This window comes from Raphanus sativus, chromosome 8 (assembly GCF_000801105.2).
Source record: "Raphanus sativus cultivar WK10039 chromosome 8, ASM80110v3, whole genome shotgun sequence".
NCBI lineage: Eukaryota > Viridiplantae > Streptophyta > Magnoliopsida > Brassicales > Brassicaceae > Raphanus > Raphanus sativus.
Window position 1 is genome coordinate 23,821,859 of NC_079518.1, and position 15,367 is coordinate 23,837,225.

Below are 15,367 nucleotides of genomic sequence, written 5' to 3' on the forward strand. Positions count from 1 at the left end.
TTCTTCCTCTTTATCTCCTAAACAAGCGTGTCGATTTAGGCCACAAAAGCACGAGGCAAAAAGAGTTGAAGGAGGAGGTCATTCCTGTCCTTAATGGTCCTTCTACGTTTGGATTAGGATCAATCTTACGAAATATAAGACAAAGAAGAACAAGTAGGTGACCGCAGGACGAATACAGATTCATAAATTTTTTTCCCATTTTTGATTAACAATCAAGTGATAATAACTTACAACAAAAAGTTATTTCAATTTTACATGTCAATTGTACACGAAATTACGTAGCAAATATTAAAATCGGATATACAACCAAATATAGTTACAATCGTAAAGAAAGATGGGTTTTTTTACTGAACATAGTTTTTTCATTTTCAAACGTGCAAATGATATGCTATCTGAGATCAATGACATCGAACCTGAGATCAGGGTTCATGTAAACTTCCGTAGAAGTATTGTAAATTGGTCCTCCGTCTGCCGGCGAACTGTGTGCGTGAAACCCTCGCTGGTCACAATTCCTAATCACCGTCATTCCTCCCGGTGTTGTCAGCCTGAACATTCCATGTTTCCTATACCCAAAAAAAAACCATTACATGGAATCATTTCAATTAGGAATAGAAAGAATCTCTGGTCTTTTATTTTGTTTATTTAATTACCTTGAAGAGTCTTGAGGCGCCATAACGATTGCCACAGCTTCTGGTAACATAATCTGACAAGCATTGTATAATCAAGAAGAGATGAATACATTATCGATCTCATTTTTATTTGGAACAATTATTTCCAGTACCTGGTATGAATAGTGTGTGTGGACATCAATGGATGACATGAAACAAGACTGTGTCGGATGCGTCTGAAGAAATAGAGACAGTGATTAACGAGTCAGTAAATGAATATATTGTCTCAACCAATAAAATGATATTTAAGGAAGAAGACTGGTCTTCTATCATTAAAGTTTTAGAGATACAGAATCATAGTATATATTTTACTCACATGGATCCATCCAAGTGGGAAAAGGGATTGCTTGTCCTGTACTTCAAATATCTCCTCTTCGTTTGTGGCCTGACACTGTAGAGAGAGAACGAGATAAATGTGTTTTAGATTGGCATATCTTATGAATGAGTTAACTAAGTTGAATACCAATACAAGATTGAGCTTACCGAGTTAGATGTTGATTCTTGTTTTGGTATGATGAGAGCTGTGATATAGAACTTTCGGTTTTTCTGAATACAAGTGATTCACAAATTATTTTTTGCTGATTATCAAACCGCATTTTTCTGAATAAGGCATATAACAACTCACTAGTGAACCAGCAAGAATACCACACGTCTCTAAATCCTTCTTGGTGTTCGAGTTGGCAAGCCTCATAAAGGCATCCATCATTGTCGTTGCCTGTTGTTAAAACAAAATAAAGCAATGATATGTAAAGACCCATGAACAAAAACTAGGTGTCATATAGGACCAACAATAGATAAAAGAGGCAAGTAGTTTAGCAAACTTACAATATGGAGTTGAAGAGGAGATTCCGCCCGTAGAGACTCATCTGGCAAGGAGTTATCTATCTTACATTCCACTTCATTAGCTTCATGACATAACCCATGAGCCAAGTCTTGAACTTCTGCAAGTACTGGAGGTGGTGAAGGCTGCCTAATGATGTTATTATTATCATTAACGCATTCCTTTTCTTCTTCGAAAGAAATCATTGAAGAAAGTTCTTCCGTGTAATTTTTCTGGATTTTTTCACTTGGAGTAGAGCTTGATTCCACAATTGGCTTCTCGGGTTCGTTGCTACTGCCGTTTGTTATCATAGGCTTGCTATCCACGGATTGTTGTCGGAAGCTGTCCCCATAGAGAGATTCAATAGAAAAGGTTAACAAATAGATTATCAAGCAACGAGGGAGAGAAAGTGGGTGAAAATCCCCTGATATGCAGAATGGAAATGTACAATGTCTAACCTTGGGATTTCAACAGGCGAAAAATCTATATTGCTTGGATACTGAACCTGATAATACAGACAAAAAAAAAAAGAACATCAGCTTTGTGTGAAAGAAGTGGATAAGAAAGTAGGATGGTATAGAATACCTTTACGTCATTCTTCGGAGGCTGCCACTGTGCACGGAGTCCAGTTGGACCCAAGATAGAATGCTTGGAAAGGGTTTCTTCTGTAGGTTGGATTAAGTTCACTGACCTAGAAAATAGTGCAGTTCAAAACGAACAATGAGACCAGGAAAGCAGTGTAAGAAATACAACTTAGATCTTCCACTGAGAGCAGCATCAAGAAACATAAACTGAAAGAGTTACATATTTCGGAAACGCTGTTCAATTGGTGGAACGTTCAAGAATTGCTGACCCCTGGAACCCATGTAGCCAACACTGTGAACAGAAGGATTTATTACCTACACCGAACAAGAGAAACATAAGAAGAAGGAAAAAAAGAGCAGAGGATGTTTATCTACTGCAGCTTAAAAGTTAGTTCCATAGTCTCATCTTTTACTAACGGAAACCAAAAGTTTCTGAAACAAACAAGAAGGGAAAAATAATGAAACTAACAAGAGCAAACCTTTGCATGATCATAGCTACTTAACGATGGTTTTACAGCGGAAGACCAGCGTTGAGAACCATTTGGTGGAAGAGTTTGCACACTATACCGAGGTAAAGGCTTGGGATAGAGTTCTTGGATCCGTTGCCGTACAACTGGTTTCAACTTCTCCAGCTCAGCCAAGACATCCAATAGTCTCTAACAACAGACCAAAAAAAAAACTCACATTAAACAAACAATTGGCAGTGGGGGAGGATCATAACATATAATAAAGTTCAATTACCATTCTCAAATACTCTTTGTTGCTTTTAAGAGATGTTCTGTAATCACGATGGGAAGGTATAGTCTCCAGAGCCAAGCTAGTGATTGATAATAAAACAAAACATAGTTAAAATTTTCTGCAATAAAAAGAGTGTCAAAAGGTTCAATCTTGCTCACCTCGAGTAACGCAGAAGCATGACATATAAGTCAATTATATTCTTCTCAGCTCGAAATATGTTGGCCTAACAAAGAAAAACGTTCAGAGAAAGAAGAAGCTAATGAAACCCTAAATCAAAGACAGAGCTCAAAATTGAAAGTGGAGGAGACCTGTTTGAGGATGTTATCTGCGATTCTGAAGTAGAATTTGAGGGAGATGCGATTGTCCACGCCTATTCTCCGAGCACTAGTAGCGATGTCGATGATCTCAGAAGGCGATCCCATTGTAGTCGAGTGCAGTTCTTCCTTCCGTGTAAGAGGTTGAGGATCAGATCTCGGCCAATCGGTGATTGAATCGTCCGTTCCAAAGAGACGGCGAGAGGGTCAGAGGACGCGATAATGGCTATTGGCGAGGAAGCAACGACGACGCTGTTGAGTAATTTTGAATTTCTTTTGGGAGTAACTTTGTAAATTCGTCTTTTGGTGGGTGGGATTGATAACGTAGTTAAGTCAGTCGACTCGGACCGTAAAAGAAAAATATCGGTTCAAGTGTTACTCTAACTTCGGTCGGAATTTTTTTTTTTTGTTACGGTGATCTCGTCGGTGGTCCAGACTTGAATGAGTTTTGTATGTTTAACCAAAAATTCGTTGCAAGGATTTGGTTGAAAGACATTTAACAATTGATTACGATGTGATTCACCATATGTTCTTTTCTAAAACTAATGTTTGATTTTAATGTGCTTTGTCCTTCTATGATGCTTGGAATCCTTCATATAAGCTCTGTACAATTTTTCTCAGATTATAGCACAAAGGGTCCTGGACTCATCCTGCTGTTCACGACATATTCGCAGATCCGTAGCCTTAAAAGAGTTGTGGTTTGAAGTGGTGGCTCAGCAACCGAACAAAGACGATGACAAGAAGTAAAGTAAACAATTTTGTAATGTGTTTATCACCACTCACCCACGTTGATATATATACATACATTTGAAGTAGAAAAGTATTTCGACTGACGTAACTGAATGAAAAGCAGGGATACAGAAGTAGATCATCATTTTACCCCCAAAAAAAAATAATAATGTTCTTTTAAAATTATCCAGGGCACAAAAAACTAACCTCTTTATTCAAAATAATCACACAACAAAAGCGAAGCCCTCTCTGTCACACTTATCTTCTCTAGTTTTGCTTACAAAGCAGCAGCATTTTGCAGCTGCTCGAGCTCGACAGGAGAAGCTGTCCGAAGAGGTTCCTGCAGCTCTGGATTTATCGGGAACAAATGGCACTGTGCGTACTGCGCCATCAGCTGATCCACAAGAACTAAAGCCACCATTGCTTCCACCATTGGCACAGCTGCACACAAAACCCAAAAGAATCCAAAATCAAAAATCCTTAGTGGTAAAAGATAACATCAGTACAATGGGTTCCAGGTTTATGCAATAACCTCGTGGGACAACACAAGGATCATGACGTCCTCGTGCAATCATCTCAGTTTCTTTCTTATCTCTTGTTACAGTATTCTGCTTCCTCTGCACATATGGAAGGAGAACATCAATCAATGTGTTTACTGATGATTACCAAGTAAACATTTTGTTATGTTCATCACAAACTTACTCCAATTGTAGATGTTGGCTTGAAGGCTACTCTCATGTTTATTATCTCACCATTTGATATCCCTCCCTAAGCAAATTGACCAGTATCAGCTTACACTTATCAATTAGTCTGTTGACATATTAAACACACACAAGACATAACCAACCTGAATTCCACCGGATCGGTTAGTTTTTGTCCGGATTCTTCCGTTCTCATCGGTATAGAACTCATCATTGTGTTCAAGACCAGTCAGAAAAGTACCTGTGGATTCATGCGTATGAGTTTTTACTGCTCAATTAGCTAAAGAAGAGCAAAGTTTTACTATGCATACCTGAGAAGCCACTTCCAAACTCAAATCCCTTTGTTGCAGGTAAGGACATACAAGCTTTTGCCAGTTCTGCTTCAAGTTTATCGAAAACAGGTGTACCAAGCCCCTGTGCATAACAGTTCATGCAACCAAACTTCAGGAAGAAGCACAGATTAAACTATTTGAATGGTAGAGTGAATTTCATTACACGTGGAGCATTCCGAACGATGCAGGTCACAACACCACCAACAGAGTTCCCCTTAGTCCTCACAGCATCAATGGCAGCTATCATCTTTTCAGCATACTCGGGATTAGGGCACCTCACAATATTATTTTCTATCTGGAAGATAGAGCAAAAATGAAGAAAGACTATTACTTAAAGAACCTTAATAAGAAGTGGCAACACTTTAGAGTTATTAGGAAAAAGGTTTATAATGGTGCATGAAAGTCACAAAATTCAAAATCAAGAATCATTTATGAGATTCGTTCAAAAACAAGCTATGCTTCCAAAATCAATGCGCACCTGCTCAAGTGTTAAATTCTCGTGATCTACCAAATCCTCTGGAAGTACAACCTGGTGGACTTGAGAGACATAGGCAAGAATCTGGAAACACGAAAAAGTAATAGATACAAGCAAATGTAAGCAAATTGACAAGGGGCGTCCTCTTTTCAAGACAGAAAAAAACGTCAGAAAGGATTCTATAAAGAATAACTGATTCTAGAGCAGTGCTGTTTACAGAATCAGAAAGTAAAACAAACCTCAGTTCCTGCAAATTGCTTCAAAATTTTCTTGGCCAAAGCTCCAGGAGCAACTCTTCCAATGGTCTCTCTAGCTGAAGATCTTCCACCACCCTTGAAAAATAAATTACACTTGAAGTAAGTTGAACTGAGCATTTGCCTTCTAACTACCTTTAACATATAAATAATTTAAACAAATAGAAAATAAGTAGTCACCTGTACTGATCTGACACCATACTTCATGTCATAAGTTGCATCAGCATGTGATGGCCTATAAGCAACCGACATTTCACTGTAATCCTGAAAATACAGCGAGATTCTTAAAACTTACAATCTACAGAAAATTTTATACTGTCTTTCCTAATGCAAATGTCAACATATGTGCATAATGATGTCAAAAGCTTACAAGTCCTCTCTGATCTGTGTTTGGCACAAACACATGGATAGGAGTTCCTGTGGTCATCCCTGCATGACAGTGAGAGCACGTGTGAGAAACCAAACCAAACTCAAGCTGTGAATCAAATACAATATGTCAGACCTTCGGAGACTCCAGAAGATATCCGGCAAGTATCAGTCTCTTTTCTAGGAGTCGTGATCCGGCTCTGACCGGGTCTCCTGATAAAAAGCAAATCAACATCAATGGATCATTTCAAGAAACATAAATGTGAAAAAAGGTTTGCTCCTAACCTCCTATCAAGGTCGAATTGCAAATCGGATTCAGAGAGTGGTATCCGAGGAGGACATCCATCGATGATACAGCCAACACCTCCTCCATGTGATTCACCAAAGGTGGAAACTCGAAAATGAGTCCCATATGAGCTTCCAGTAGCTTTTATCTCTACCAATTCACAAACCCAAAACTCATAAAGCTTTCGACTTTTTCATCTAAATCAATTTCAATCACTAAAAAGCAACGTGGGTTTCGCTAAAGATTCAAACTTTTAACCATTAAAAGAAAAAACAAGACTCACGGAGGTTTTTCTTGGTTTGGGTTCGGATAGAGATCTGGACGGCGGGAGAGGAGAGACGACGGAGGTCTGGAGAGAGAGAAGAAGAACCGGGTTTGGTGGATCCGAGAATGGATTTGGAGGTGAGAGAAGACGCCATGATGTGAGGGTCAAAGCAAAAGAGATAAAATGTTTAAAAGGAGGAGAAACAGAGTTGGTGAGAGTCTTTCTTCTTCCCTCTGCAACTTGGAGGCGCAAATGCAAATCCTCCACCTACCAACACTAACCCAGACGACAAGAACCAAAACCATTAAAAACGTCTTTATGTTTGTTTGTTAGACACGGAATCTAACCGGAACTAGATCAAACCATTTTAAGTTCTGGTTGTCTCCGGTTTTCGGTTTATTTTTATTTTATTTATTTTTGTCTGAAGAAAACTCAATAGGTTAAGGTATGTATGTCTCAGACTTATTATTCGGAATCCGAAACCAGTCCGCGATCCACTCCAAAATTAGGATTTTCGGGACGCTCGGATCTAAATCTACATAATAAAATCAAGGATTCCTCAACATAGAATCTGGATACGGATATCATAATTTTTAGGTTCGGTTATTCGGATCCGGATCTATATTTATAAAATATATTAATTTTTAATTTTTTTATTTAATAATTTTATTTGATATATTAATATTTATTCATAAAACTAGTTTTTTAATAATATATTTTAATTTTAAAATATTATATTCATATTTATATTTATAAATCTTGTATAAAATATTTAATTTATGTATTATTTTAGAATTTTCATATTTTTAAAATTCATATTTTATTTTATTAATTATTTTACGAATCCGGATTCGGATCTGGATATCCGTGAATAGTATGATATATAGAAAGATATACGGAATCTGGATATCCGGAACCCCCAAATCTGAATTCCGATACTAAATCAACGGATCTCACGAATGTAAATTCGAATCTGAATACCTCATATTTTCTGGATACCTGGATCCGTCCCACCACTAGGCTAATGACTTCATAATCCAAATCTAACAAAAGCCCCTACGATAATAATCGAACAAGTCACAAAAATGGAAAATCTGAATGAATATCTATTCCTTTGGTTAGAAGAACCAGCTTTAATATATACTAGATGGTTACCCGCAAATTTACGGGTATAAATTTTGATATAATATAATAATTTGTGTCTTCTACTTGCGATAATATATTTTAGTATTTTAAACCCAAAGTGAATTTTTGGTAGCTAATTTTAAACATAACATATTTTATTTATTAATACTTTTAAAAATTTTAAATAGGATTTATGTAGTATTTAGTTAAGTTTTTGAACATCTTTTACAAATCAATATTTCACTAAATTGTTTTATAACATTATTGTTAGACATATATATATAATTTAATTGGTTTGTAAATCAAATTTTCGTCCATAAAAAATATTAAAATCCAAAACATCAACTAATGTGACAAATAGACCCACACTTGCAACTAAAGCATAAACACACAAAAAATATTATTAAGAAGAAATAAAACAATATATATGTGAATTCTGTTGATTTAATAAAAATTTACGAATATAAAAATTTCAAATATTTAGGAATATACTTTTATTCATAATATTCTTTGGATTTTTTATGATTGATGTAATTTTCTGGTTAGTTTCTTTTAGATAAAATAAAAACAATTTTTTTGAGATTTTGAAAAAGTTTTTGAAAATGATGAACTTGTAAGAAAATAATATTTTGCGATTGATTCTGATTTGATAACATTTAAAACCTCTTAGAAAGGAAACTATACAATTATAAATAATACATAAAATATTTACAAAATTTAAATTTTATGAATTATTTCTCATAAGTTTTAGAATCCTTATAAATAGTTTCATAAATCTTTATAAATAGTTTCAAAAATCATATTAAATGGTTTTATAACTCAATACATAATTTGTTATCAATGATCAATAATTTAAAATCTTAACTATAAATAATTTTATAAAATATTTTTTAAACTCCTATAAATTATTTTATAAAGATTTTTAAAACTTATGTGATGATTTAAAACCTATTAACCATCATAAACATTTTATAAAAATTTATAACATTTTGTATATATCTTTATATATTGATTTGTAAGGTCTTATATGATAATCATTATTGATGATTTAAAACCTTTAAATGATTACCAAATATTTATATAATTATATACTATTATATATTGGTATAAATCATTACTTTTTTTAAACAAAATATAAATATAAATCATTACTTATGAATCAATATAAATGACTTTAAGTTTTTAAAAAAAATATATTATATTAATCATCACAGATGATTTTAAACTATTTTAAATAATTAATAAACTCGTTATATGATGCATCAATAGTTATTATAATATTTTTTTATTAAAATTATAAGTTTTATATATGTATATTTTTATATATATGCCAAAATATATATATAAGATATAATGAATCATTTATCTTTTGAGATAAAGTTCTTAGAAAATCAAAATCACTAATTGTGACAATTTTTGAGAAAAACTGAAGTGATTTTTTCACTCTCACGTTAAAAGTTTTACCCCAACTCTGTCTGCCAGTTACCAGCCTAACAAGATTCTCCCAGTTTACCGTATATTGATCTTTGAGGACACCTTTCAACAACGCTTCCTAAACCTGTGCTGAATAAGCACACTCAAAGAACAGTCGATCACACCATTGTTAACGTCGAAGAAGGTCAGGGTTGGAAATGTGGATTTTAGATGGGCCAATAATGAAAATAATGAGCCCACATAACTGGTCCTTAAGAACTGGTCGACATAAACTTACTTGACATGTCAAATTGAAACTCTCTAATAGGTTGATTTAATTGGCTAACGTGGACACTTCAACTGATGAATATAATCAACTTTTAGTATTCTAAGATTCACATAAAAATGCTATCTTAAAATAAGAATTATGTCAAACATTGTGTTTGTGTACAGAAGGCTATATTCTAATGCTATCTTTACTCAATTTCCTTGTACTGTATCATACTAAGCGAAAGTTTGAACATCTGGTGACAAATTTATATATGTTTAGTAGAGGATCTTTCCTCAGCATGGGCATCTGGCCTGGCTTAAGTAGAGAATCTGACCAATGTGGGTGCATATGGTTCTGCGGAGCATCTGATCCGACATGACATCTGGCATCTGGTTCGACAAAACATATGTGGCAAGGAGAAATTTTGGTACATTTGTTTCTAGGCACGAAGATGTGCATTCAAGTATATCTGTTTTTTAGAAGATTCGAAAGTAGAAACTTGTTGAAATATCTCTTGAGCGTTTGGCACCCAAAAAGTGCATATGGTATGACTCTAGTAAAGTGTATGGCCTAGGAGTTCATCTGGTTAATCACAACAAAATGGTATCAGAGCTAGGTTTTGTGATCCTTAATTTGAGGAGATGATTGTTAGATAAATAAGTAATCTAAGTTTCACTTTGGATATTAGACCAAAGAAAGTCTTATATATATGGTATAATTCCGTTTAGTATGATTTCCTGACACTGTTACAGTTAGCAATAGCAGACACCACAAGGGGCGGAGAATATTTTTTCTGACCCCATAAAAAAAAAGAAATTTACTCCTATATAAAAAATTTGACCCCAGTATTAAAAGTTTGTGGTTCCGCCACTGGACACCACCACTTACATGTCCACCACATCAAACGCAAAAGAACATAAACCGCAGGAGACCATGAAATTGAGCAAAACATTAGACACGCTGTTATTTATTTAGGAGAAAAAAAGGCACCCCAATGGTAATATCTGAAAGCAAATCTACCAATTAAAAATAAAAAAATATGAATTTTTGTTTGAATTTTTTTTTGCAAACATATTTTGAAATAAAAATTAAGAACCTTTTCACCACATATGTACCTGATCCGAAATGTAAACAATATCCAAAAGAATCTTGAAGAGTGTTACAAAACATATGTACTCTGAAGTGTTACTCACCAAATCTTAATGTGTAACCCGAAAAACCGAAAAACCCAAAACAAATCCAAAGAAACCGATCTGAATGTCCAAGAAATATAAATATTTGAAGCATAAATGTATACTTAAATATCCAATTTCGTATTCATTTTTATATGATATCTAAAAATAAGTATTTATTTATTATGTTTTCAAAGAAGATTTAGGGTATATCCAATATAATCTGAATCCGAATGATAGATGGGTTCTTTATGGTTTTTAGGATATAATATAAATTAGAACAGAAACTGATGCGTTATATCCCAACCTGATCCGTACTTACAAATTTATTCGAATGAGATTTAGGATATGATACAAATTAGATCCAAAATCTAAAATACTCGATCTGAACTCCAACGGGTAACCGACATACTGTTTACAATTACGACAAAATAAATATATCAAATTTATTTTGTGAGCATTTACGACGTTCTTTTTAAAACAGTTACATTTTTAATTATATTTTAATCATAATTTTTAGTTTTCTTATTTCATAAAAAGAGTAAAACGTTAGTGATGATTATGTTGTTCCTTATTACTGTTCTCAATTTATTTAATTTTCTTATCGTTCATATATTTTGTATATTTAAATTTTCAATAAATATATAAAACATGCATATATTTAGAATAAAACATAAAACATTATTTTATTGCTTATATAATAATCAAAGAAGAAAGATTGCACGAGGACAAAGTCATGAACAAGTCATCCAAAGTGATCTATATGGTTATTCAAAAGCCCATTCATTTTCTGCTCGAACCTCTGCTTCTTCTTCTGGTGTATAATCATTTTCTATGCTGAAAAATGTTCGAACCTCATCTACAGAAAAATCTTTGATCATATCAGCTATGGTTTGGCAAGTGAGATCGAGAAGATCCTTGATGTTTAGATAATTAGCAGCCATTATCAAGGCAAAAAGCATATCATGATCCATATTCTTCACAAACTCAGCATCCCAAATCTTGAGTTCATCTTCTGTGGAAGAAGACGAATCACCATCAACATCAGGGTTGACAACATGTTTTTTGCAATATTCGATTACTTTGGTGAGAATCGTGCCAGTGACATTGGTAATAGGTATTTCACCATCAACACAGTCATCTTCAACCATGTGAGCTATCATTTTTGACTGTACAGCTACCGCTTCTTCAACCTCAAAGATCTCGTCATCGCAGCTCTTCAGCGTGATAATCTTTGACGTCGACATGTTAGGCTCTTTATAGAGTTTGATGAAGGTTAAAAACAAAGATACTTATTGAGGTGAATGCTATGAAGTATGAACCTATGTCTCTATTTATAGGATTTTTTTGTCTGTCAATGTCATAACTTGTTTAAGAAACGTATCTTATGTTTTTTTTTGAGAAAAAAATGTATCTTATGTTGACCCTAAAAATAGGAAAGAAATGTTCGTTTATTGAAACACACACATATATAAGATCTAAGACATTAATTGTTCATTAAAATTTGAAAATAAAAATTTATATTTCTTTAGTTTTCTACCTATAAAGTCCTAAAGTCTTTATATGTATAAATATCTTAAAAATAAAATTAATAAAATTAATTTTGAAAAAAACTAGAAATCTGTATCTTTAAACTTTAGAAACCAAGGAAATATTATTTGAGAAATTAAAATTTGTAAATAAGTTTTTTAATTAATTTTTAAGTTCTTTTGAGAAATATTTCACCCACATTGAAAAATCAACTGTGTTGGCAACACATAAAATTTGGTTATAAAGTTTTTACATTTCTGTATATTTATATTTTATTTTGTTAATGAAATGTGAAATTTATTGTTCAATGTAAAATATTATTAGCTAATCTAGCTACCATAAATACTCTATAAATTAATAATATCAACATTCTGATTATTTATTAATTTAAAGAAAAGATCCTATTTTAGATATATATTTTAAATGTTTTTGTTCAAAAGATAAAAAAAAAATCTTTATTTCACAATATCATATATTGATTGAAATTTATTAATTTATATTTCATGTAGTATCTTTTAGATCATTGGACATATTTTTATTTTCTTGAATACTTATCTAGAATATAAACAAACTTGGATATAAATCTATAATTGATAAATTAACACTAAAATATTTAATTATAAAAACTAAATGTGAAATGGAATTAATTTTAAATAAAAATTAAAATTACAAAGTCTATTTATGTATATAAAATTTTATGGGACTATATACTTATTATAGAAATTTCTAAATATTATTATCTTCTTATCTTCTTAAAATATGTTATATTTTACATTGGCCCAATTTTACTTAAATTTTTAATTAGTTTTTTCATATTTATTATTTTATCCAGTATTAATTTTAGAGTTTATGCTGTAGTTTGTTGGGTAAGTTTATTATTAGATAATTGTAATAGTTTGTTGTTTATAAATCCTTCTTTTAAAAATTGTGGCAAAGGTTTTTTTTAATTATTCAGTAAGATTATCAAAGCTGATAACATAGATGTTTTTTTTGTTAAAGAATAACATAGATGTTATATACTACATTTCATCAAGAAAGTAAAATAAAATCTTCAAGAACAATCTAAAACCATCAGAAATATGATTTTACAAATAGGATCGACTTCAAAAGAAATAAGTGATAAATTCTACACCGAACTGAGGCTGGGTTTTTGCCTAAATATTGATACCAGAAAAGATCTTTTTTTTTTGAAAAATATTAAATTTATTGATCAACCGCTAAAGAATAGTTTATGTACATAATTGAAAGAATAAGCTATTGTCTAAGAACGTGTTTGGAACCAAAGTTGCATCGGACCACGCAGACGTGGCTACTCCGAGTATTTAACGGACATAATGCGACACCTCACTGTTTTGTCAATCACCAGAAATGATCTTGTTACAAACTTTTTGAAAATATCGAAGAGTTTAACCGCATATCACTAAGGGCTTCAGTCACACTGTCACAGAAATACCTACCTAACAAAAGTTTATCAGAAAAATATCTTGTTTACTTGTTTGCTTACTGTATTTTTGAAAAATATAAACTAAATATATTTTAACCAAATTAATTATTCCATAGTATGTGATTCTAGGTATGTAAATATATACAAGTAGTAAACCTGCTATATTTCTTTCCTATTTGGTACAACTATATATTTCAAAATTTTATACTAAAATACAATTATGTACAAACTTGTACAACTCAAAACTCGGTACAATTATGTATATATTGTACAACTAAAATACTGGTACAACTATATGTTAATAAGTTTATTACATTTTAGTTTTTATCACATTTTAAATGTGCAGATAAAACCTTTTGAATTAAATCAAAAACATATAAGTTATCTTTTTGTGCTTTTGGTCCTTTAGTTTTTGTTTGTTCTTAATTTGACCTTTAAACTCATAAACTTGCAGATAAAACCTTTTAAATTAATCCAAAAAATTTCAAATGTGTACTCTAACTTATATGGTATGCATATGCAATATGAACATTTAGATACACTTCAAATAATTTAAATGAAAAAAACAAATGTTAAAAAGTACAAATTCATGAAATATCAATATTTCGCTTAGTTTGATAATCCAATTTTCAAAAGTTATTAGTTTAGATTAATGTTAATGTTAAGAGTCCCTTTTGAAAGTTTAATATGATATTATTATAAGTTAAATCTTGAAATTGGAATAGGAATGGGTTATAGAAGATACTACAAAACTAATACATCTTTTTCAAATTTACAGTCAAATACAACTGCTTCTAATATGGTATAATTAAAAAATTTGTGTAACTACATGCAAATAAACATATAAGATCATCACTTTCATAAAGTTCGTATTCATTTGCATCATTCGTCATATCATTAGGTAGATCTACATATTTACGATTATTCGGGTCAATAAGAAGAATATCATCAATTGGTTGTTGAGGTACTTTAATTTTATTGATGGACGAATCTTGTTGGAAATGTGGTTCTTTCCCACTGACTATTCAGCCCGTAGATGTAACTATAACCAAACTATTTCAAAATCTTTGATCTAAGAGTATGGAATGAAGATAACTTGATCCAAAGCTTACCAAGCTTGTTCAGATCTGTCTGTTTGTTCATGCACATGTGTACTTTTCTAACATAAGACTAAATTAGCAGTAACTAGAGGTTTGATTAACCAATAATCTTGTCTTCTTTTCAAGAAGAGCTAATTTATAATTCCTTGGAATATTACTTATGTGCCATTAGTCCCTACTGGAAAAAATCTGATTATATTTCAGTAACTACTTTTTACGGTTTCTACATGTTTCTGTAACACCATTTTAATCTCAAAATAACAAGGACCGACTTCTCTTTATAGCCAAAAGCCAAAACTGTCGACAAATAGGTTGACCGTGATTAAATAAAATTAGTGGTTAGTGCTATACTGACACGTCTGATTCTTCATACCAGAGCCGGTCCTGAGTTTGTGAAAATTTGTGGGGGCCCTAATTGAAACTATAAAAAAATATTCAATTTTAAAAAGAAAATATGAATTTCTAAAACAAATATTAGTATAATGTTTTTCTTTATAGAAAAATCAAAGTTATAAATTTTAATAACATAAAATATATGTTCAAATTTTAATTATGCTTTTAGATTTATTTATTTATATTACAACAACAAAAATATTGTATATTTAATACTAATACTAGAGATTGACCCGCCCTCAAGAGGGCGGGTATATTTTCTGTATTTAATTTTTTTGCCTATTATAATTTATATGTTTGTGTGCTTATATAATCATAAGTTTTATATTTATGTTTTTATAATCATATTTTTGTTTCGAGAAATTTAATTTTTTATATTTGTGTCAT

At 31.9% G+C, this 15,367-nt stretch overlaps 3 protein-coding genes across 3 annotated transcripts; all 3 read right to left on the reverse strand.

The window, feature by feature from the left end:
- Window positions 1–179: 179 nt before the first annotated feature.
- LOC108822892 (AMSH-like ubiquitin thioesterase 1) lies at window positions 180–3,378 on the reverse strand. Its single transcript, XM_018596093.2, has 14 exons — window positions 3,119–3,378; window positions 2,969–3,033; window positions 2,814–2,889; window positions 2,552–2,728; window positions 2,293–2,387; window positions 2,074–2,179; window positions 1,947–1,993; window positions 1,494–1,830; window positions 1,294–1,383; window positions 1,152–1,214; window positions 985–1,059; window positions 782–844; window positions 651–703; window positions 180–563 (listed from the first exon to the last, which is right to left on the reverse strand). Exons 1-14 carry the CDS (start codon window positions 3,230–3,232, stop codon window positions 389–391), a joined length of 1,536 nt encoding a protein of 511 aa, XP_018451595.2. The 5' UTR covers window positions 3,233–3,378; the 3' UTR covers window positions 180–388.
- Window positions 3,379–3,868: 490 nt separating this feature from the next.
- Window positions 3,869–6,816, reverse strand: LOC108819027 (chorismate synthase, chloroplastic). Its single transcript, XM_018592011.2, has 13 exons — window positions 6,551–6,816; window positions 6,267–6,417; window positions 6,118–6,194; window positions 5,986–6,044; window positions 5,796–5,879; window positions 5,601–5,693; window positions 5,365–5,445; window positions 5,050–5,181; window positions 4,866–4,968; window positions 4,701–4,795; window positions 4,556–4,621; window positions 4,386–4,470; window positions 3,869–4,294 (listed from the first exon to the last, which is right to left on the reverse strand). Exons 1-13 carry the CDS (start codon window positions 6,684–6,686, stop codon window positions 4,131–4,133), a joined length of 1,326 nt encoding a protein of 441 aa, XP_018447513.2. The 5' UTR covers window positions 6,687–6,816; the 3' UTR covers window positions 3,869–4,130.
- Window positions 6,817–11,280: 4,464 nt separating this feature from the next.
- Window positions 11,281–11,760, reverse strand: LOC108821330 (SKP1-like protein 13). Its single transcript, XM_018594373.2, has one exon. The coding sequence runs from the start codon at window positions 11,758–11,760 to the stop codon at window positions 11,281–11,283; it is 480 nt and encodes a 159-aa protein (XP_018449875.2).
- Between the last annotated feature and the right edge of the window lie 3,607 nt (window positions 11,761–15,367).

Bases quoted from the DNA above. Each gene is read 5' to 3' on its own strand.
- LOC108821330 (XM_018594373.2), bottom strand. From the start codon at position 11,760: ATGTCGACGTCAAAGATTATCACGCTGAAGAGCTGCGATGACGAGATC.
- LOC108819027 (XM_018592011.2), bottom strand. From the start codon at position 6,686: ATGGCGTCTTCTCTCACCTCCAAATCCATTCTCGGATCCACCAAACCC. The intron at 5,880-5,985 runs GTAAGCTTTTGA...CTGTATTTTCAG, and splicing joins ACACAGATCAGAGAGGACTT to GATTACAGTGAAATGTCGGT. The intron at 4,471-4,555 runs GTAAGTTTGTGA...CCATATGTGCAG, and splicing joins AGCCAACATCTACAATTGGA to AGGAAGCAGAATACTGTAAC.
- LOC108822892 (XM_018596093.2), bottom strand. From the start codon at position 3,232: ATGGGATCGCCTTCTGAGATCATCGACATCGCTACTAGTGCTCGGAGA. The intron at 3,034-3,118 runs GTCTCCTCCACT...TTTCTTTGTTAG, and splicing joins CAGATAACATCCTCAAACAG to GCCAACATATTTCGAGCTGA. The intron at 1,994-2,073 runs GTATTCTATACC...CTGTATTATCAG, and splicing joins CTCCGAAGAATGACGTAAAG to GTTCAGTATCCAAGCAATAT.